This window comes from Xenopus tropicalis, chromosome 2, assembly GCF_000004195.4.
Source record: "Xenopus tropicalis strain Nigerian chromosome 2, UCB_Xtro_10.0, whole genome shotgun sequence".
NCBI lineage: Eukaryota > Metazoa > Chordata > Amphibia > Anura > Pipidae > Xenopus > Xenopus tropicalis.
In genome coordinates, this window is record NC_030678.2 from 32,215,310 (window position 1) to 32,240,341 (window position 25,032).

General features: G+C 39.9%; 1 protein-coding gene across 4 annotated transcripts in view; it reads right to left on the reverse strand.

Moving 5' to 3' along the window:
- The window catches only part of ssh2 (slingshot protein phosphatase 2), a 131,063-nt gene that overhangs the window by 67,384 nt on the left and 38,647 nt on the right, over positions 1-25,032 (reverse strand). For all 4 annotated transcript variants that reach the window (XM_004911700.4, XM_004911702.4, XM_004911699.4 and 1 more), the window contains one exon: positions 19,136-19,179. In XM_004911700.4, the coding sequence (XP_004911757.2) occupies positions 19,136-19,179 (44 nt within the window). The remainder of the gene's footprint in view (positions 1-19,135; positions 19,180-25,032) is intronic.

Sequence of the window (25,032 nt, forward strand, 5' to 3'; positions counted from 1 at the left end):
GCAGCAGCAGAGCAAATTAAAAGAAGCACCAGCCTGATTCAGCCAGGCCTCACATGCACAACAACATGGCCTCACCCAAATAACTTCCAAAATTACAATTATTTCAACAGGCACTTTAAAGATAATCGTTATGGCAGTGGTCTCCAACCTTTTTTGCACCATGGACCGGTTTCAAGCAAGACAATTTTTCCGAGGACCAGGGGTGGTGGGTATAATACAGCTCATCATAATACAAAATCAGTGGGAGACCTGAGCTTGTTTCCCTGCAACTTGAAGTGCCCAGCCCCTTGCTCTTCTTACTCCCACCTAATTGGTGATGTCCCCTGATGCTTAGTATGGAGCTTTAAGTACTTTGATCCTTTTCGTGATCAGTAGAAAGCTTCCTGGGCTTCGCATAGTTGTTATCATGGAGTTGGGATCACAGGTAATTGGGACCAGAGGTGGCCCAGTTCAGCACAGCCCACGGGCAGGCACCGGTCCCAGGCCCGGTGGTTGGGGACCCCTGGGTTATGGTACATAGTGTTTTTGTAAATTCTGCAACTGTTCCATGCGCCCGGTTAGCCTAATAGTTACTGTAAGATCTTGCGAGTAGGACCCTTTAATCCAATTTTTACTGTGTAACCTTTGTAACCCGTTGGTTACAAATTAATGTTAAGCACTATGTAACTTTCTGGTGCTATAAAAAAAAAATGAAGATATGTAGAAAGAGTAAAGCTGGCCATACACAGGCAGATTTGTCCCCTTAAAACAAATTCGGCAGCTTATCTGCCAATGTATGGGCCAAATGATTGGACCAGCCCAATACTGCCCACCTCAAGGTGAGCATATCAGAGTAGGATCAAGGCGAGGCCACCATATTAATAGATCTTCATGTGTATGGCCAACTTCAGATGCCTAATTGGGCACTGCAGCTCTCACCATTGTATTAAACAAGGCAAAGTCTCAATATACAAGGGCCACTGCACAAGGCATACTAGGAATGTTAAGGTCGCTATCTTCTGGCCCACAGGACAATTTTGGACAATCTGAACTCCATGGTTTATAAATAGCCCAAACACCTCTGCAGACAGCACACATTGGCTAATATGTAAGTAGCCAAGCAAGCACTTGTGTAACCTTGTTGGGTGATAGCTGCCCAAAAGTGAAGCAGTCTGCAAGCAGGCCATTCACATTGATACTACATGGCATTGGTTGCTTTCACCCCCATGTGTTTGGGCTATTTAAAAACACAGCCTCCAAAGCCCCCTTAATTGCCCCACATGCCATAGTGCTTAAAGTCTGTGTGTCTAAAACCTCTCTGAAAATCTCCTTCACTGCAGCTTGTCTAAACTGATGGAGGTGACTGATGGCAGTACTTAAAATTTGAAAAAAAAATATTTTTAATTTAAGATCAAGTACAAAAACATTTGCAATATATATTGGAAAGTTTTGAAATACTATTCTGTTGCAGACATAGCAGTTTCTATAACTATTTTCTGAAAACATGTGGCAGAAAATAGATCCCATTTTTAAGAAAACAAGTGAAGAGATGGTTAAACAGATTCCAGTCTTCTTACAGATACGGTATCTGTGGTCTGACTGGGTGGCAACGTACAGACTACACTAAAGATATGCCGCATGTGAATTACTGATAAAATATGGGAATCGCATTTTGTGCTGGGAGGAGAACACAGAGCCATCAAAACAAACATTCTGGTCCATATTGCCTATAAAGGACTTAAGAGCATATGAGAGAATGTAATCATTGTCTGCCTCTGGTATATGAATTAATATACAAGAGTCAGGCAATATACTGTACATTAATCTAGCTACTGCAGAACTGCCCTTACTGGGCGGGTTTGAGGTTATCAGGGGGTAGCTGGCAGTTATAGTTCAGCAACAACAGAAACTGGCTCTCCCAATATCATATTTCAGGGTCACTGAAATGGTTTCTGGAGTACAAGCAAATTAGATTGCAAGCTGCTCTGAGGCAGGGAATGAACTGCTCTGTACAAATGCACAATATTTTGGAACTACATAAAGGACTGTAGATAAATAACAGCAATAAAGGAGAAAGTGTTAAAAAGGTGTTGCGAAGCTTAAAAACAAAAATCTGACAAAGTGCTGAACCACAACACTCTATATGACATACCTAAAGGACCTAAAATGAATGCTAATAAAAATGCTATATTTTATGTGCTACACTTGCTCTACTTCTAACTAATGCACTGTCAAAGATCTTGAATCGTGTTAACATGGCCATACTCGGTAAGATCCACTCATTTGGTGAGGGCCCCAAACGAGCAGATCTTCTCCCGATCTCCCTACGGCCAAACGATACAATTACAATGATGGGCATAGGGGCAGTCAGACCAAGGACAGCATCAATAAGCTGATGCTGTCCCATATCCGACAGGAAGAATTAACCTGCCTAATCAACGCCTTGACGATTTTAGCCCAGATATCGATCAGGGAAGATACATCGGGAGATAAACTGCCGACTCAGTCTAAAGGACTCGAATCTGCAAATTAACTCTGCCCATGTATGGCCACCTCCTTTGTGTGCCAGTGGCACTGCACATGCTCAGTGTGTCTGGGCAGCTGTTGAGAAGCTAGGAATAGGAGGTCTTGAAAATTCATAAAGAAAACTGAGATTGCCTGTCCTAGAAGCTGATGCTACAGGGCTGATTATTAAATTCTGATGCAAAATGCACTGGTCTCTGAGCAGCCATGTAATGTGAACCCAGTGTTCTCTCCAGAATTGTTTTCTAGTTGATAGGATTTTTAAAAAGATATATATGTATTGAAAATGCTCTGAGATGACCACTTTCCGAAGTCTCTGACAAAAAGTCAAACATGGCGCCATCTGTGGGAGGGAACAAGCAATCTGTGATTAGCTTTTCTTAACCAGCTGCAAGTAGAACAATTAAAGCAAACATCTGATTGGTTGCCATGGGTTACTGCCCAGGTGCAAATGTGCCCATTGTTTGCCATTGCCACCCAAAGCAATACTGGTTATCCTGGCACATTGCCTGCTCACCTCTCCATCCCCTGCCTCTCTGCAGGCACCCCACCCTGGTTGGGTTGCACACTACTATACCACCAGTGGTCGGCATGACCCACCACCCTATTGCACCCGAGGCACAGGCCTGTGTTACCTGCACAGTTAAGACAGTTCAGAGTATTAGCTGTCCTTGTGTAAGGTTATGCTCATTATATTTTGCTACTTTCCCCTTCATTGCACTGTAAAGTGATGTGTACATTTATAGCACTAGATTAAAACACATTTTATAGGCAATTACGAGGTAAACATGCAATAAAGTCTCAATAAAGTCTCGTTTTCTCTGTCTCCTCCTGCAGGAGTGCAGTTAAGGTTTTAAAATTGAAGGAAAGGTACAATAACTGGCTGGGTGGCAAAATGTTAGGGTGCACATGTGTACACCCCAGAAACATGAAGAAAGAAGACTGAAGGGAAAAGATCGCTCACAGGTACCCTGAGCTGGTGCAATTTCCTGCCAACTTCTCTTTTAAGTCCCTATGCAGGAGGCCTAGGCCATGAAAAGCCTTCTGGGTAAGTAGCCCACCCTGGCATTGCTTTTAGTTCACTATGCTGAGCTTTGAAGGAACAAAGCTGTGTCCCTAAACCCAGTGCAGTGTTTTCACAGCTGCTGCAGACTACCCCCTTATGCCAGTAATGAAGAAGAGCCAAAGAGGCCTGAAGAATCTCCCATGCAGAACAATTACACTTTTATATAACAAAATCATTTGTACAAGATTACAGAACATGCAAATCATATCTTGTGACTATTGCCATAGGAAGAATGCTCTGTAGGCCATTTGCAACCAGATACAAGGAGAGCGTTCCATAGAGAACAACTATAATGAATACAGGCTGGCAGCTTTTCTGGGTTGGTTTGATTTCATTTGATAGGCAAAATATTGTTTATTCTGTGATACATGTACAGATCTGAAGCCTTTTCTTCCTGTTCTACCTCAACCACAAGCTATTTTTTCTGATTCAACATACAGCATGAGCTGGTCTACTCCCTTTGTGCAACAGGAAATGTAAATGAATGCAAATGGACTCAAAAAAAGGTTAAGCCTAACAAAAGAAAATGTAATTCTAAGCAACTTTCCAATATACATTCATTTTAAGGTTCACCATTAAGGTAATCTTTAGCATGTTATAGGATGGCCTATTCATTTCAATTAGTCTTCATTTTTTATAGTTTATGAATGATTTGCTTTATTCTTCTGACTCTTTCCAGCTTTCAAAAGTGAGCCCTGACTCTGGAAGCCAAAATATAGCCTTTACAGAGCAGAGATTTTTTTTTTTTTTTTTTTTAACATAAAAATTCACCTTCCAGTTTCATCCAAGCCACAGCCTGGTTGCTAGGGTAATTTGGATCCTAAAAACCAGAAAGCTGCTGAAATTCCAAACTGAAGGGCTCCTGAACAAAAAGCTAAATTATTTAAAAAAAAACAAAAAAAAACCCAAATATAATATGAACTGCAAACTGTCTCAGAATATCTTAAATACTAAACGTTTATTTAAAGGCAGAAAACCCCTTTAAACATTTTCATTCAGTAGAGCGAGAAGCAGAACTTTAATAAAAGAGTCAGCTTTTTTACTAAGCTGCACATGCATTGCCCTTAGTATTCTGAAGAAAGAAGGAAGAGGAATGCTCACATATACTTGTGCAGTTTTCTCCTAACAGGAGCACCAGCCAGGGGTATCAGGTAAGCGATTGGGGGGAGCCTAACATATGGTATCCCCAGTGATTTAGCCTTTCCTTCTTTAAGGCTATTGTACACATAATATAGGTAGCAATGGGAAGTCTAAGGCTGGCCATAACTGGCCAACTTTAGCAGAGTAGACTGCCATCTGTATTCCAGATCAGGTGTGGGTTTTGAGCGACCATCCTGTGATGTTGTGTTTTGTTCAAGTCAGTACATGGTGCACTGGCAGGTGAGAAAGTGAAGAATGTTATGATGCAATATAAAAAGGAGGCAGACACAGGCCCGCTAGTTACCAGGACTTACTCCCCTTTAAAGCCAAAGGCAAATGCCTATCCTTGCTCACATTGAGTGATTTCTGCACTAGCAGCCCAATTGGTCCAACCAAATGTTATGCTGCCCATACACGCACCGATATTATCGTATGAAACCTTGTTACCTCATGTTACCACTCAGTACAGCGTATTTTCATACTGAGTCTATCAGCTGTATCTATAGCCAAAGCCTTTGCATCGGGCTGTGTCTCCTCTGACGGCTATGTTTGTGCTTCTGAAGGGGAAGTGGTTTTACCAGGCCCGGCTAAGAACAGTACAAGCTGCCCTGCTTGTGAACTCACACATGAAAATATCCCACAAGTGCCAATGAAAGAATCATTATTGTTTCTGCGTGGAACATCCAAACACTTCTAGCCATACAGGGTAAGAAAACAAATAAGCAATGGTTGGAATTATTCTTGAAGAACCTTCTTTTTCCCCAAATCTTTTTGTGTTACCGTAAAACAATCTACTCGGTTAGATCTCAGTGCCGCAAGCTATATTTTACGTGCAGTCTTCTTGTTTGGCCCCTGGCTGCCATGTTCAGCCACTTGGCTCTTACATACTACATCTGGGGTATTGCCTGCCATATGTTTCTTTCTTTTCTTGGAAGGGAAAAGATCATATTCTACATACTTTGCATAGAGCCAGTGCCTCTGTGGCCAGACAATTATGTTAGTTAGGAAGATACTTGTTTGGTTTTGCAAAGCCTTCGGCTTTGTGCTCCTTTATGATCATGGAACACCCCATGTCATATAATAATATCCATATATATTACTGTAGTAGATACATTATTCACTATACAAGGTACAAACAAAGCAACCAGAAGGGAGATTAGATACACCTGAAAGTCCAGGTTAGAAAGAGTGAGGTCAGTTAGAAAGAGATAACAGGTGAAGAATTAATTGCTGTCCAAGATATTCTTGTAAATATGGCTCAATGGATATTACACCAACTTTATATCTGCAACTTTGCTACAGGATAAGCAGGTTCCTGACCATGAATGACCTTTCAAGAGGTCCTTGAACTCAATACTTCAACCACTGGTATGACTCTTCATATTGTAGGCCATGCTGCCAATTGTCAATTAATAATAAGTTTAATCAATACAACTCAGTGTTCCAATCAGCATTTGCAGGGATCAAATGGAAACGACAAGATATCTTCTGACACATTAAAAAGAAATTCTTTTTTACATTATGCCTGCTAATTTTACCCCTTATAAGAATAAATTGCAAAAGTTTTCAGTGGAATAAAAACAACAACATTTATTGGCTCAAATAAATATAAACATAAACAGAACTCATAACAAAAGCATACTATACCAAAACATGACCAGGTGCATCCTAATCTCCTAACGCGTTTCGCACCATGTGGCGCTTCATCAGAGGAGGTGTGGTTTACTTGTGTCACTTCCCTTATATACCCTTAGTGTTTTGATAAACAGTGTACAGGGTTACTTAACTAACCCTCTATCAAGCTTTTAGTATATCGGAAAATCTTATTAAACATACATAGCTATGGGTTTTCAGATAACCCTGCATATAGCACATATCATATAATTGTTTTAGAATCACACCAAATAATCCAAAATTTACAAAAAACCACAAAACAAAAAACAAAACCAATTAAGTGATAACATAATTACAAAAATAAATCTACATCTAAACATATATAGATGCAGACATCTTCATAGATAACTACATATTAAAGTGCATAATTGTGCATAGAATTAATTTGATAAATATTATTATAAAAATTATTATAAAACACTAATGTTGTCATTGCATCCTGGAGATTTCCTACCATAACTATAGTAGCCATTATAACCCCATTTTAACCTCATACTTCATTTGTTGTTACTAATAAAGTTTAATTTATATGTTATACATACAGGCCTAGAAACCTCCAAGACGCATAAACATCACAAGTGCAAACCAAATACCTAACAAAATTAATAATACTACCAATAAATATTATAAATGTAAATTTTGCAATTTATTCTTATATTTGATTCAGGACTTATCAGTGGGATATGACTGATAGATTCCCTTTCTGAAACCTATTTATTATTTATAATTTTACCCCTTCAATGCTCATTTAAACAATAGGGTTTCGTAACAGCAATTTTTAATATTTAAAATTATTAATATTTTAATTACTTACACTGAGGCCATTAAATAAGTAAAATATATAATCTAATAGAAATATTATGTTGCTCTAATCTGATTAGTAGATTGTCGCTGTATTTAAAATACTGAATGCCTCTGTGTTCCACAATAATAAGTGAAATTAAATCTGATACAGATCCCTTACACACATACCCCATACCTCCCTGGGTATTAGTGTGCTTGCCAGGGCAAACAATTATTTGTTGTGAGTCATCAAAATCAAAGTCCTAGGCTCCCCCAATGGTACCATTAAACACCAAAGCAGAACATTAAATGTTCCCCTTGTTTAGCTATGAGAAATTATTCAATTAGCCTGAATAGTGTGCTATTGTGACGTATACTCTTTGTAGCAGGCCTAACTGGAGACATAGGGCCACCATGGGCGCTTCTGTTTGATTGCCTTGTGCTCAAAAGCTCCAACTGAAGACAGTGAGGCCAGGTCTGAACGGGATTGCAAGTAAGCAATAATGTGAAATGAACATGAAAATGTAACAAATACCTCAAAATCTTAGTTTACTTAAGAATTTTTGTGCAATTCCAAATAAAAAAATAAACTCTGTTTGCAAAGGGCATCTTCCATTGACTTCTACATGATCTCACCCAAAACTGGCATAGTTTTGTATTTGACTTTTTCATGGTTTTCACATATTATATACATGATTTTTTGTGCTAAAAAGGTTTGATTCGAGTCAAAGAAAAAAAATATGAACGTTAGTAAATCTGCTCCTTAAAGTTTTGAGGGACAAGCCACCATGTCATCAAAACGGTGTGTGAGCAGTGGGTACATAAGTAATTGTGCTACACAGGGTCGGGCTGGGAAAGAATGGGTTAGGTTCACCCCCGGCAGACTATTTGTCGGCCTGCGCATCACTACTTCAGAGCCTTCCACCAATACCAAAAACTTTACTAACCTAGTCCTCCAACAACAAGCAGCTCAGGAGTCATCAGCAATTAATTCAGCAGTAATTCATAGGAGGAGGGGGTTATTCTTCCACTTTAGAGAGTGCTGGTGAGGCCCCATCTAGAATATGCCCTGCAGTTTTGGCCTCTAGTGCTTAAATGGGATATCACTGAAAGACTGGCCAAGTTGGGGCTATTGTTTACGCTATAGAAGCGGCACGTAAAGGGGGACATGATAACTATATATGTGTATATATTTATATATGTATAAATATATATAAGGGGATCATATAATTTCTCTAATGCTTTATTTACAAGTAGTTCCTTCCAGCAGACATGAGGGCATTCATTCTAGTTAGAAGAAAGGAGGTTCCATCTAAATATTTAGAAAGGGCTATTTACTGTGAGAGCTGTGAAGTTGTGGAATTCTCTCCCTGAACCAGTTGTACTGGCTGATACATTAGATAGCTTCAATAAGGGGTTGGATGGCTTTTTAGCAAGTGAGGAAATACAGGGTTATGCGAAATAACTCTTAGTACATGTTGATCCAGGGACTGGTCTGATTTCCATTTTGATTTCCCCGCTGTTCCTCATGTTTCCCCACTGAAGTAAACTGGAGAAGGGTTTTTTCCCCTTCCTTTGGATTAATTAGCAGGTAGGCAGGTTTCATGCAGACCTGATGGATGTGTCCCTTTTTCAACCTAACTTACTATGTTACTATATACGTCTTGTGCCCCAACTTTACATAATATACAACCCTTCAGGAGTTGTAATGCAACCAGTATAACTGCAACTTGATCAATCATCACAGCGCAGACATTTGTGCTGCTAAAAATATCTGTCATTTTAGACTGCAGCCCAGGGCAAATTCTCTCTATCTTGCCCAAATGGGAAGGGACTTTTTTCAGAGACTAATACTCCATTTGTGATACCTGTGTGCATTCCACATTCATTATAATCAGAGACTATTCGCCTTCTGTGTTTAAGGGAAAAGTGGAATATTAACGTACCATATGGGATATTACCATAAATATGTACATACAAACATGAACAGTTGCCTTAGAAGGGAAAGTGCACACGAGGGTGTATAGAACAAATAGAGAGATTACATACACGTACTGGTAGAGGTTGAGGGCCCGTGCCTTAGCCTGGTTACCTGTTCCACTGTTTTCTAGCAACTACAAGGCTGATTATAACTCCTACTAGGAATGCAACACAGTAGAGTCTTAACAACCTGTTAAAAGTTGTATTTTTTTTTTTTTTTTTTTTTTTGATAGTGAGAAAATCTTGTTGGCTGAGGACAGTATCACTGTGCAGGCCAATCGAATTAAACAAATGACCTTGCCCATGGGTGGTGAAATAAGCCAAAAATCTGTTATTTGGGTACTACACTGAATGCACAAATCTTTAAATGAATGGGCAGATTGAGACCAGTCAGATGAGAAAATGCAAATATGCCCTGCTGGTATGTGAATATTGTCAGGAACTGCATCTGCCAGTCAGTGCTCACATGGGGGCTTTTGGCCTGAAAATGCCTAACAGCGTATTTTCGGACAGACATTAACACTGTGTGAGCAACAACAGGTGGATATACAGTGGTGTGAAAAACTATTTGCCCCCTTCCTGATTTCTTATTCTTTTGCATGTTTGTCACACAAAATGTTTCTGATCATCAAACACATTTAACTATTAGTCAAAGATAACATAATTGAACACAAAATGCAGTTTTTAAATGAAGGTTTACGTAATTAAGGGAGAAAAAAAACTCCAAATCTACATGGCCCTGTGTGAAAAAGTGATTGCCCCCCTTGTTAAAAAATAACTTAACTGTAGTTTATCACACCTGAGTTCTGTAGTCACCCCCAGGCCTGATTACTGCCACACCTGTTTCAATCAAGAAATCACTTAAATAGGAGCTACCTGACACAGAGAAGTAGACCAAAAGCACCTCAAAAGCTAGACATCATGCCAAGATCCAAAGAAATTCAAGAACAAATGAGAACAAAAGTAATTGAGATCTATCAGTCTGGTAAAGGTTATAAAGCCATTTCGGGACTCCAGCGAACCACAGTGAGAGCCATTATCCACAAATGGCAAAAACATGGAGCAGTGGTGAACCTTCCCAGTAGTGGCCGGCCGACCAAAATTACCCCAAGAGCGCAGAGACAACTCATCCGAGAGGCCACAAAAGACCCCAGGACAACATCTAAAGAACTGCAGGCCTCACTTGCCTCAATTAAGGTCAGTGTTCACGACTCCACCATAAGAAAGAGACCAGGCAAAAACGGCCTGCATGGCAGATTTCCAAGGCGCAAACCACTTTTAAGCAAAAAGCATTAAGGCTCGTCTCAATTTTGCTAAAAAACATCTCAATGATTGCCAAGACTTTTGGGAAAATACCTTGTGGACCGATGAGACAAAAGTTGAACTTTTTGGAAGGTGCGTGTCCCGTTACATCTGGCGTAAAAGTAACACAGCATTTCAGAAAAAGAACATCATACCGACAGTAAAATATGGTGGTGGTAGTGTGATGGTCTGGGGTTGTTTTGCTGCTTCAGGACCTGGAAGGCTTGCTGTGATAGATGGAACCATGAATTCTACGGTCTACCAAAAAATCCTGAAGGAGAATGTCCGGCCATCTGTTCATCAACTCAAGCTGAAGCAATCTTGGGTGCTGCAGCAGGACAATGACCCAAAACACACGAGCAAATCCACCTCTGAATGGCTGAAGAAAAACAAAATGAAGACTTTGGAGTGGCCTAGTCAAAGTCCTGACCTGTATCCTATTGAGATGTTGTGGCATGACCTTAAAAAGGCGGTTCATGCTAGAAAACCCTCAAATAAAGCTGAATTACAACAATTCTGCAAAGATGAGTGGGCCAAAATTCCTCCAGAGCGCTGTAAAAGACTCGTTGCAAGTTATCGCAAACGCTTGATTGCAGTTATTGCTGCTAAGGGTGGCCCAACCAGTTATTAGGTTCAGGGGGCAATTACTTTTTCACACAGGGCCATGTAGGTTTGGATTTTTTTAATAATAAAAACCCTCATTTAAAAACTGCATTTTGTGTTTACTTGTGTTATCTTTGACTAATAGTTAAATGTGTTTGATGATCAGAAACATTTTGTGTGACAAACATGCAAAAGAATAAGAAATCAGGAAGGGGGCAAATAGTTTTTCACACCACTGTATTTCCTGTCACTGCTGACAGAACACAGGGCTGTCATTTTGGCTCACGTAACCATGGTGATCATCAAAATGAATAAATCACCAGTCTGATCATAGCTATAAAATCCTATTCATTCATTTTGCTATAAATATTCCTGAATTCATAAAATATTATACACAAGAATACTCAAAAGCAAGGTTCCAAAAAACAAAACTGTTCCTAAAGGCCATGGTAGCTCTGGTGAACCTATATATAAATGCAAATATAATTATAAGAGTTAATGCAGCAATTGCACAAATCTTATTTAGTTACATATTGTATTTTCAAGCACATAAAAACAGTCATTATTTGCTATCCTTTTAATTTCTACAAACATATCAAAAACCCCAAGACACAAAATAGAGCAGGGATCTGTCAGCACAGAAAGCACGGCAATGGATCATACCGAGCTACTTCATGAACAAAACAAAGGAAGACTGGTTAAATTGAATAAAAAGGATGCTGCAGTGTAATGTAATTAAATAAACACATTTTTAATCAGTTTATTGAGAGACAATGTTGATTTGAGAGACAATGTTGATTGTCAGTAGGCTTTATACAACACCTGCCCTGGGTGAAACACGCACTTGGTAAATTCACAAGCATATATTTGAAGTCTGTTTTTATTGAAAAATGCATGCTGCATGGTAACCAGTCTTGTTGGTACCTAACAACACTAAACCTGGCCATACACTGAAAGATCTGCTCGCTTTCCTTGATATGCCATTATACTCACCACATGCCAGGGACCACATTAACAGGCAGTCCCACAATAGGGCCCCATACACGGGCAGATAAGCTGCCGACTCTTTCGAGTCTGATGGGGCCAAATCGACAGCTTCAGTCTGATCATGTATTCAGTCAGCCATTGTGATTGCCAGGGTTCCCACAGAGTAACAGTTATAGGTAGGAAGGTTGGGGGACAGTAAGTACAGCCAAATGACAACCCTAACCGTTTAAATGCCATCTCAGTACTCTAATGGGCCACAGGCACACCTATGCTGGAAGGCTTATATAACTTTTTGAAAACAAGCTCTCAAAGTCCTGCCCATTTAATCCTCTATGTGGCTCACTTGCTTGTAATCAGTGATAAAAGTAATTATTTTCCTTCTTAGTTTTAATATTGCCTGCAGTTGCCAGTACAGGTATGAAACCTGTTACGCAGAATGCTCTGGACATGAGGTTTTCCAGATAAGGGATCTTCTCATAATTTGGATCTCCTTACTGTAAATCTCCTAAAATAAAATTTAAAAATCAATTAAACCCAAATGGAGTGTTCTGCCTCCAATAAGGATTAATGATATCTTAGTTGGGATCAAGTACAAGGCACTGCTTTATTATTAAAGAGAAAAAGTAAATGATTTAAAAAAAAAAAAAAAAAAATGAAATTACTCGATTAAAATGGAGTCTATGGAAGGTGGCCTTCTCGTAATTTAGAGCTTTCTGTACAATGGGTTTCAAGACAAAGGATCACAAAACAGTATATTGTCAAACTTATTCCCAGGAATACATTAACAAACATAACACAAAAGTACCCTTAGTTTCTTCCAAACAATTCCAAATGTTTCGGAATATTCTGGAAAAGGGCTAAGCCAGGGATAAGTGATTTCCTTTAAAGTTTTATTATAAAACTGTAAGCCAGGACTAAGGTGCTTCCCAGCTGTAGGAGAAATGCATGGGGAATATGTGAATGGGAAAACATAACCATTAATTAGTAACTACAACATCTAACCAAACAAATATATTTCCTGAGTAGATGCCATGCCCAACAATTTAAGCAGCAGAGTAAACAAACAGAGTATCTTACTGGAAACTACTCTCCAATACTGGGATTTTTAGTTTCAAACATCTACTCCAACAGTATCTAGCTAGTTATTATAGTCAGCGGCCTAGGAGGTAATGTCTAGTTCAGATCAGAATAGGGGCTGCTAACTAATTCTATTCTGTAGCAGAGATAAGCTTTCTCTGTGTTAGAGAATGCTGCCAGGGCTAATACTTGGGCACAGAAATTATGTGGCTGCCAGGAGGGGTTGCTACTATTATTTCAGCACTTTGCCAGTATGGAAGCCCTTCCTAGGCTGTAAGGAGGCTCTATTATTGTACAAAGGGTATACATTGCTTTCCCCCAATTCAGGGATCCACAATATAAGAAATAGATCATAAATATGAGCAAACAGAGCCGCTATCGGGGGGGGTGGGATACTGCTGTGCTGGACTTGGTGAAATCTGTTTTTATAGATTAACATCAACTATTTATATTGCACATACAAGGGGCATGGCCTCAATTTTGGTACTGTTTGCTTGTGTTCATGGGGGCCCCATATAAATAACTTTTTTATAACCTCTGTAGGCATCAATAAAGTTAAGTGATATAGTTGTTGGTTTCCCTAAGACCAGGAGGCTAAAATGCCCGCTATGGCCCTGCCTGATGCAGCTTGAGATGGTGGAATGAAGACTTGTATGTACCAAGAAAGGGGGTGGGCATTCAGAAGAATCACATAGGTTACAAAAAAGTATATTTTTCTGAGTGCCTACTCAATTTCTTGGAACATACAATGTTTTGCTCCCCTTGCTGAGGGTCTGGTGCAATTGCTGGTCAGTAAACAATGCCTGCAGTGCACACAAACTAATGTTGCAGTAAACACTCTAAGGGATCTAGCCAAAGGTGACCTTGCACAGTATTTTTGGCCCTATAACAATTAAAAATGGAGAAGGTGTATTTAAAAATAACTTGTTTTTGTTACTTGCCACTATATTTTCAAAATAGAGGCAAGCAACAGCACTCACACTACTGTATAATTATTCATCTAAAAGCATATGGCAACCATTAGGGTAGTGGCCTAAGAAGGCTTCAGATACATGAAATCAATGTACCCTGCTAGTTCCAAAAACATCTAGGAGAGCAAATAAATATTCATGAGTGTTCTGCACTGCTGGCACATATAACCTCTATCCACAACTGTCACTACTGGGAAACTAGGAACTGTTGCACAAGGAAAATAATTTTAATATCCCTAACATATATCTGGAATCTAAACTCCCAACGACTTACATGCTGTGGCCCTTTTGCATGTCACATTATAATGAAAAAACAAAGGTAAAGGGTCCTTTCAGTTTTGCATATACTTTGCCTAGCATTAAGGGTGCGGAACATTCCTGTGGGAACCCAACGTGCTGAGTCAAGTCTAACAGATGGAAAGCTTGGGCAGGCATGGTGCCAGCAGCACTGAAGGTGTGCCAGTCTGTTACTAATCTTCTGTGTGCGGCTGGAAGGGTTCCCTGGGATTCAGCTCTCCAGGGAACAAGCAATAACCAACTCCTATACTCAAAAAAATGCAAAATCATTAGGCTGTCCAGATAGTACCAGGTACAAGGATTTGGGCACAGCAAGCATTTTTTTTTTTTTAAACAGGGGTAGGCAAACTGCAGCCTTCCAGGCCTGAATTGGCAATCTGTGTATTCTGCCTGAGGGGCTGCTGTAAGATGCCATAGAAGTTACTATTTCATGGGCCTGTGGGGGGCTGTGTGGGCCTCTGTGTCCTAGAAATACCAAGGCCTGTTTTAAATCCACGTTGACATCTGCAGCCTTCCATATGTTAAAAAAAATAATAGCATTCAATTATCCAGAGCTTTAAAGCAATCATTTGGTTCTGCTTAACACTTCTTACAAAACACACAGCTTTTGACATAGTTAATTGTACCATTTTGTTTTTAGCTAAATTGTATTCCCTTTCTAGTCCAATCTACACACAGTAGCCACTGGAGAACACCATCAAAAAGTTTTTGTTTTGTTTTCTACAGAGATGAGCAGGTTTTTGTGTCACACGATCTGCCCTAAGGTGTAAATAACCAAGGAGGGGCAGAAAACCTGTGTAATGTGATATGTATGTTTACAAGGTGAAGTCTGCTGGTTACCGAACTAGACCGCTTGTCCCTCTAGGCAGTGAGAACAGCCAACTGACTTACTTCCCTTTTCGTAATAAAAGGATGGAAATTAAATATACAACTATGGATTTGTTACAATTATTACACTATTGCAATGTGGATACTAAAATCTCTTGCAACCATCTGTTAAGGGGACATTGTTATAGCAGAATTAGCCATTTTATAATCCCATGTTGAATGCAACACAAGCTTCAGAAGTGCTGTGCTGTTCTCTACAATAGAGGCTGCAATTTTATTTGTGGCATTATTTGCTCTCCATTTGCCAAGGTTCTAATCTCCTTTACTCTCCTAGCTAAAGGTAGGCATAGGCTGGTGTATATATACTCATTTGGCATGGTCACCAGATAAGCATCTCTTTCAACAGTGTGGACACCCAAAAGAATTGATGTAGTCTTTGTTTGACAGGATATTTCAGCCTTCCCAATCAACATATATTTGATCACTGCTTTGGCTGCTAACAGGATACTGAGCCAGTATCTGGGGTGCCATAAGTACACCTTTTCAGACTGGCAAAGGTGATCTTAATATATTCACAGTGCAAGAAGCCCGTAGTTTAGGTTTCTGTTGGAGAGATATGCTTCCTTGTAGTAATTGTTCTGCAGAACAGACACAGCCAACATTGTTTTGCGCATATGATAAGAGATTACACCTCTGCTGAGTAGGCATTTCTAGTTGTTCAGTTTTACATTAACTACAAAGTAATGTGTGGCACAAAGACGATACAGTCTGGATTTCTAACTTATCTGTTTTACCTGCCCTAAAACATAACAAGAATAGATAAGCCATGGTGGGAAGTGAGAGAAAAGACCTTCTGCAATGCTACAGGAAATAACATTATTGTGCAAAGTGTCCCCTTCAGAGGCACAGATTGTACTGCTGTGTGATAACAAAGGTACGAGCAACAATCCAGACAGAAAAATAAAAAGAGAAGGGAAAAAACATTTAACATAAGGGAAAAAATTGGTACAACACATATAGTGCTCAGCTTTAAAGGAAAGCTTCTTCTGCAATCTGCACCATGCCCAATTAGAACCCCTCCATGGCACACCAAACGTTACAATCAGATACTACTATACAACTCCACTAACTGTATTTCTGCCACCCATCTGTGGAAAATAAGGGTTAAATGGGATACAGTTGCCAGAGTAAGACCAGAATCCACCCCTATGCTCAATAAAAACTTTTGGTCATGCCAGCACCCAGGTGCAGGCACAAACAGCAGAATTTGGCATGAAACAGTTTGTGTATGCAGTTTTGCGCTGAATTCTGCTGTGTGTGCAGATTCTGCCACCCAGTGTGGCACTAGCCTTAATGTCCCTTTGTGCCATTACCCTTCGAATTGGACTTGAAGGGACTGATATTGTATGATGGAACTATATACAGGGAACGGGTTATCTGGGCGGACCCATAAATCAAAGATCAGATCTGGCAAAAAATGAAGCAGAGATGCAGCCCTCTTATTCCTCAGAATCATGCACCCAATGACAAAGATATGCCAGTGACTCTTTATCTGAAATATTCATTTATAACTGCCTGATATCTTAAGCTGGCCATACAGATACCAATAACATCATATCCTTTGGTATATGTGTTGTAGCCAGCTTATCCTGATCAATATCAGATGGTTCGGGTCAGAAATTTTATCTGCCGGTGCACTATGTTGGCCAGTGCATATGGTGCATTAATGCATGAAAAGTGGACAATTCATGCAGTTCTGATTGTTTGTGCTTTTTGCCTGCATCAAACAGGCCCACATGTGGCCACTTTAACTTAAGGTAGAAATGCATGCTAAGATTTGTTCATTTGGCAAGGTCACCAAGCAAGTGGAAATGCTCCAGATTTGCTCACCTAAGGTGAGTGATATTGGGCTAACTTGATCGTTAGGCCCTAGGGCCAAATGTTAAAATTTAAATGGCGGTTATATGGGCTGTTGGACCGAGGACTGCGTCAATGAGCCGATGCAGTCCCTGATAAGAAAATCAAACCTTCCTGATAAAAATCTGGCCAATTTTAGGCCAGATATCAGCTGGGTAGGCCCGTCGGGGGCAGATCAGGGAAATTCGTCAGCTTACAGGCCCGAATGGCCACCTTTAGCTGTGAGAGTGGAAGAGGCTTATAGCTATAGCAATGTGCCAGTATCACCAGGCTATTTGAATTCTGAATGTTGACACTTGAGCGCCCATCAAAACACAGGCTTCAAGTGACAAATAAAAATAAAAGTACCAAGAAGAGAAGGTGATTCTAGGATATAGTGAAGGCAGAAGTGCCCTGCTACTGCAGGAATTTATTTGGAGCTATTGATCAGCAATAGAAGAGAAGCCCGGAGGGTTATTTATATAATCAGGAAACAGCTGAAGTGAGACGGTTTCACCTCTTTTGTTCTGACTTCGCCGACTGAAATACTTTCTGGTGTCGCAATATCCTGTTGATAATGAGATGACCTATGGCCAGCAAAACAAGCGCTGGCTGCTCATTCACTAAATGTTTAGTTAGGTTCTGCGTTCACATACAATGATGCCAATATTCAGAAGGAAATGACAATTATAGAGGATGTAAACTCTACAAAAATCTGGCATAATGAAAGAAAATGTAATTCTAAGCAACTTTTCAATATACATTTTTCACTGAGTTTCTGCACTGTTATTCTTTCTCCTGAAACAACCTGCTAGCTTCTGCTATATTGTTTCAAAAGTCAGAACCGGCAGGTCAGAGAACAGAAGAGGACAGACCAATCCTACTTTAACAAGCAATAATATTTACAAAAAAATGTGAAAACATTTATATAGGAAAGTTGCTTTGAATTACTTTTTGGGCAAAATTTTATTTTGGGGCTAAAAGCCCTTTGCCTCGCGAGGCAACTTCGGCGATTTGCCGAAATCGTGTCGCCGCGTGTACCATCCCACCGGCGACTTACATTTTCGCCGGTGGGATGGCAGGTGATGGCAACTCGGGGAGATTAGTCGCCCGCGAACAGGGAGTTTTGTCGCGGGCGACTAATCTCCCCGTGTGCCAGAGCCCTAAAGCTGGCCATACACGCACCGATACTATCGTACGAAACCTCGTTTCGTACGATATTCGGTGCGTGTATGGCATGTCGGCGAGTCGACCGATATTGCAGGAAGCTGCTGATATCGGACGACTCGCCGATCGCCCAGGTTAGAAAATTTTGATCGGGCGCCATAGAAGGCGCCTGACCAAAATCTGCCGTCAGGGCTGAATCGGCAGAAGGAGGTAGAAATCCTATTGTTTCTACCTCCTTATCCAGCCCTGACTGTGTGTGGCGGATCTGTCGATGTTTCGTGCGACATCGTTAGATCGCCACGTGTATGGCCAGCTTAAGACTGTGTGCATATTAGTGGCAGACAGATCAAATGTTGTGGCCTGTGTGCATATTATCTATTTCAAAAGCAATCGGTGAGAATTCTGGTAGATAGAAAAAAGCCTCAAATGTAAGAGCCTGAGGTCTAGATTACAGCACACTAATGTATTTATTTATTTTGTTGGCAAGAGTACCTGGTAGAAGATAAAGAAGCATGAAGCAATAATTCTACTTCCTTATATCAGATAAGTCGGCTAGTAGAAGTATTACTCATGCAGTCTATAGTGACACTCACTGGGCTCCTTGCTGTGACACAGAGAACTAGTTATTATATGAGAACATTCATATACAATATCAGATTAAAGTAAACAGGACCAAGAAAGAGTAAGAAGAGACAGGGTCTGCCTTTGTCTGCTGTACATAGAGAATCATGCAGCTAAACAAATAGATTTGTTAAATATTTCTTTGGCCTTTAAACATGTTTAACTTGTGCCATGTATGGAAAGCATTACAGCCGATCCCCAATAATACCCATTTGTATGTTTATAATAAAGGTTCTTATACCTCCGGGGCTGGGAACGACACTCTTCTTCTCCGCTGTCTGCCTCCTGCAATGAGAAAGAAGATAATTAGGGCTTGTAGGAAAGCTGTTATGGCTCCAGCATAGTTAGCCTCTATCTGTAACATGGAGAAAAGCAGCCATAAATAGATTTCAAGGTTTCCTATAGGAACAGAAAATGCCAGTTATTAATTCCTGCCAAACCAAGTAATAGCCATGTAAATAGAAACTATCAGTCCCATTGGGAAGCATTGGTCTGAGCAGTGCAAATTAAGCTGGCCAAACACACACCAATATAATCGTATGAAACATAGTTTCAGTTGGATAATGATAAAATATGTTCATGTGTATCTGACAATAATATCCTTGGGGACCTACAATGCATTTCCAGGAAGTCACTTTCGTACGATTTGTGTCTTCCAACTATTTCATGTTCAGAACATCCTCTGATTTGTTATTTTTAGGGCTTTATCCTACAATTTCAGTTTGAATGTTAGTTTTAGATCATTGTATTTAAACGTAAGAAAAATATCCGAATGGTTGTCATAAGAAGACTAAAATCTGAACATGTATGGCCACCTTAAGTGAAGGGACATCTATCCAGTACTTCAGTGTGGCTTCCAGATAATCACTTTAAATTAGACACTAGCAATTTTTATATTTCATAATAAAGGACAATTAGTTTAGATATATACAAATCCAATGCAATCTGCTCTATTGCCAGTGATATGCACCCTACAAGGTGGCACCTCTAAATGGCTGGTGATTTTTTTACCCAAAGATTGGAAAAGCTGGGCAGTATTTCAGATATTAGGCTTATGCCGCACAAAGTGTATTCTCAGTGAGATGAAAAATGATTTCCTGAGAATATGCTACATACGCTTAAAGGACAATGAAAGGTTAATATAAATTAAAAGTAAGTCTAAAGGCATTCTTTTTAAGTACTTACTGCATATCTAAAGGTCCCCATACACGGTAAGATCCGGTCGCTTGGCGAGATCGCCAAGCGAGCGGATCTTTCCCCGATATCCCCACCTACGGGGATATCCGAAAAAAACGCAAATATGCTCCATATGCTATGCCTGGCATTAGCCTAAAGCATAACACAGAGAATTAAAATAACCCATATAAATGACAACAGTTGCTAAAACAAACACACAGGAGAACATATTAAAGGTTTTTATAGGTTTACTGATGTACTGAGGTTTGCCATTCCCCAACAGGAGGAGAGGTGAGGAACCTGACTCATAAATAAGGCAGAGGTGACCCAAACATCTATATTGTGGGAACTCAGTGCCTTATAATGATCCCACTCAGCAGCAGGTAGACCTGATTTCCTGGGCGACTGTACAATGTGTACAGCATGTTGTTTCAGATATACAGGTATGGGACCTATTATCCAGAATGCTCGCAACCTGGGGTTTTCCGGATAAAGGATCTTTCCGTAATTTGGATCTCCATACCTTGAGTCTGCTAAAAAATCATTTAAATATTGAATAAACCCAATAGGACTGTTCTGCCCCCAATTAGGATTATTTATATCTTAGTTGGGATCAAGTACAAGGTAGTGTTTTATAATTACAGAGAAAAGGGAATCATTTTTAAAAATTAGAATATCTGCTTATAATGGGAGACGGCCTTTCCGTTTCGGAACTTTCTGGATAACAGGTTTCTGGATAAGGGATCACATACCTGTATCTGTAAAAAAAAATTTGGCGCTGAAATCTACTCTATGGGGGAGATTTACAAAGACGCGAACGCTCCGAGCGTATTCTTGCCGATTTTTTCGCACTTGTGCGAAAAATTCGAAAAAGGGTCTGCCACTGTTTGCAATGGTTCGGTACGAAAATTCTGTGACTTTCGGATCGCCAATACGATATTATCATGACTAATACGATTTTTTCGTAAGCATTTTCGTGATATTTGCGATCTTCAGAAATTTTCGTTTACAATCCGAATTTTTCCCATTCGGGATTCGAACTTGTGTTTTGATAAATCTGCCCCTATGTGTCTGCACCTGGGCCAACAACATTCTGGATTTTGGAGTGGAGGAGCAGTTTCTCTTGCACTTAGGGAGAAGGTAGGAGGCAATCAGTTGGCGTGATTTTTAACTTGGTCGCAGGGACTTTCCGCCCATAGAGTACAATCGCATCGACACAACGAATCGTGTGCACAATTACATCTCACAGATTAGTCGCCGAGACTTTTCAAAAAGTCGCTGCGACTAATCGCCCCATGTGTATTCACCCTTATAGTAGTCTGAGATATTGCCCCGTGAAGCATTAGCGCTACGCATATGTGTTTTACATACAAGTGGGAACATGTAGCCTCTTGAAATCCAAAGTTAGCTGGGGTTGAAAAACCAAACCAAAGTCAAATAAACATTTAAACTTGGGGTTTTAACATGTCTGTCGTCCCCCCCCCCAGCTATGATCAGACTGACTACATGGAAGATTACTGTCAAGCATTATTCATCTTCATCACAAGTCAATGATTTCAAAAGATTTACTTAATCATATTAGCCCAGCTCTGATCCCATCAACGTGATCCACTGTGTATTGGCTAATCTTATATAGATATGAGCCGAATACGTCTCTATTCCACTTTAATGTTTTAATATACACAGAGGTGACAAACAGTTAAAAGCAAACACAGGTATGTTATCTATTATGCTTTGGACACGGGGTTTTCTGGATAAGGTTAAGCTATAGCTTAACTCTACTGAAAAATAATTTAAATGTTAAATAAACCCAATAGGATTGTTTTGCCTCAAATAAGGATTCATTATATCTCAGTTGAGATCAAGTACAAGGTACTGTTTTATTATTACAGAGAAAAAAAACATTTAATTTTAAAAATGTGAATTATTTGATTTAGAGCCTATGGGATGGCCTTCCTGTAATTGGGAGCTTTCTGGATACAGGGTTGGACATCATTAGGCCCTCCGGATGTTACTACAACTACCAAAAGCCACCAGTAGAAAAAGCTGCTGTTACCGATAAGTCTGGAGAATCAAACGTACACACATTTAACACATAAATACCAGTCAAACTGTTCTATGGGAACAAGGGCCTAACTCACGTGTGTCAAACACAAGGTCCGGGGGCCGAATCCAGCCCACCTGGTTGTTTTATATGGCCCTTAGTGAGTGTGTCTGACTGTCCAGCGTGATCAATTTCCATTTTCCTCACATAGTAACTAAGACAAAGTATCTTAATAAAAATTTTGGCCCATGACTTAAGGTCCCCATACATGGGCCAATTGTAGCTGCCAATATCGGTCCCTTGGACTGATTCGGCAGCTTAACGGCCTGTGTAGGGGCAGAAACAACGGCCATATCCGATCGATATCTGGCCAGTTTCAGGTTGAAAGGTTGAAAGATTCATTTGGATCGGGGATGTGGTCCCCGAGCCGACTGCCCCATTGCTGTCGTAGGTGGGGATACTGGGTGAAGATCTGCTCGCTTGGCGACCTCGCCAAGCGACCGAATCTTCACGTGTATGAGCACCTTTAGCCTGTGTTTTAGATTTCGGCCCCCTTATGTGATTGAGTTTTACACCCCTGGCCTAACCAAAGAAATGCTTTATGCAATTTGCATTATTGTTTTTTTTTGTCAGTCTTCATAGTAGCAAACATCATGAATATGTAACAGGAGCGCCCTCTGCTGTTCTTGCTGGGCAGGGGCCACACTCACAAAAAAAGCAATGTGCCATTAAATGTGGCATGATATATGTCCCCTTAAAACTTGCTAAAAGTGTCAATGCCAGAAAGCAGCAGCAGATCAATTTACTGTGGATTTGTAATGCATATATCAACCAATTATTAATTGTGTTACTTTTAATCAAGACATTTAAGGGTGAAGACACACAGAGCTACTAGTAGCTACTTGTCATGGCTACTAAAATAGACAATGCTGATCATTTACTGATAATTGTCTCTATGTGTGTTTTAGCAGAGGCAATGCTCGGTATTGTCTATGGCAAGGTGTTTAGTATCTGTGGCAAGTAGGTGAAACTAAGTAGCTCTGTGTGTCTTCACCCTAAGACAATCACAAGACCACTGTTGAATTTATGGTAGTAAAATCCCATAATGGGGGGGGGAGAGCATGCTGGGCTGGGAAGGGGTTAACAGCATTCAGGAGGATTTCCATTGGAGAGCAGTTGAAGAGATAAAGAACAATTTTTAGTTAATTACCCTAGCAACCAGGCAGAAGCTTGAAAGTTAGAATAAAAGATGGATACAAGAGGCCTGAAAGGAAAGGCAAGCAATTAAAAAAAAAAATTGTAAAATAAGTTAACACCTGGCATTTCCCAGTGACCCCGGCAACCAGAGGGCATTTTTGCACATTAGAAGCAGAATAAGAAGGCTAACTGCAATGGCTGCAGTCTCTGTAAACACAGCACGTGCCTTTCATATTCTCTGGCCACATCATCGGGTCACAGGGAAGTCTATGAAGGCAATCTGTTTCTATTTATTGTTCTTTTTCATCAATATCATTAAAAATATAAACAGTATCAAGCATGGGTCTTACAATAAATGAATCAAAATATATGAAATTAAACAGCAAGATTACACTGTATCTAGCAGGGATTGATGAAATTGCTGAGAGGGCTACTTTCATTGTGGTTGGGGATTTCAGCAATGTCCCTCCCTTTACCCACAACGTTTTCTCTGCTGAAATCTTTAACCGCATGCGCCACCCAGTGGTATAATGTGGAATCAGCAGGCTATGGATTGGGTTGAAACATAAGCTAAAGTCCCTCTCAGTATGAGAAATGATAAGTTAAACCTAAACTGGCTGGTAAGCAACATGCAGCACAGAATGGATCTGTGGTTATTCATCTTTGTTCTGGGATGCACAATTTTGCTTAATAAATGCTTTGGAGCCCAGTGTTCTGTTACTATATCTGAAACTAATTTATTTTTCTCCAACACTCAATCCAAGACCCAAAAGGACTGTGCAACAAAATGATAGAATTATCCATTTAAAATTATATATATATATATATATATATATATATATATATATATATATATATATAGATAGATATATATATATATATATATATAAAAACTTGAAAAAGATGCAGCACACGGGTTATTTGCGAAAAAGTGTATTAAAAAGAATCACATCACATATGCGACGTTTCGGGCAAAACACAAGCCTGTAATGCAGGCTTGATAAAGGGCATGTGTTTTGTCCGAAACGTCGCATATGTGATGCGATTCTTTTTAATACACTTTTTTGCAAATAACCCGTGTGCTGCATCTTTTTCAAGTTTTCTATTGTGGAGGGACGTGACGGCGTCCTGAAGTTGCTGAGCACCGGGGTTCGCGCTATGGATGAGTGCGGTGACAGTATTGTTTAAGTATATATATATATATATATATATATATATATATATATATATATATAAAAACACACCTCTATCTATTTATCCCTAAGGGGAAAGGAGCTTTTTGCTAACCACCACTGAACAGTCAGGTTTAAAATACAAATGAAATTGTATTTGTATGCAATTGTAATTGTATGAAACTGGCTTAAAACAATACAAATGTAGCGATAGATGACCTAACAGGAGCTTGGTGTTGTGCCAGGAAAGCCTGTAAATACTTCACTACAAATAAAAGCAATCATGATTGGTTCTGAAAAGGTCAGTAAGAATGACACCGGGGACACATTATCTCGGCACAAACGGGCCAATGATATGTTGCTGCTCATGAAGCTCTCTGAGATAGAATGCACCCAGCTCTGAAGGACTGCCTTGAACTCAAATGTCACAGACGCAGGATCGGTATTTGTAAATGTCTGGTTCAAGCACACAAACATCTTGTTAAACGATCATAATAATTATTATGCCAATAATGCCATGGGGCAAGAGAACTTGTAATCAAAGCGTAA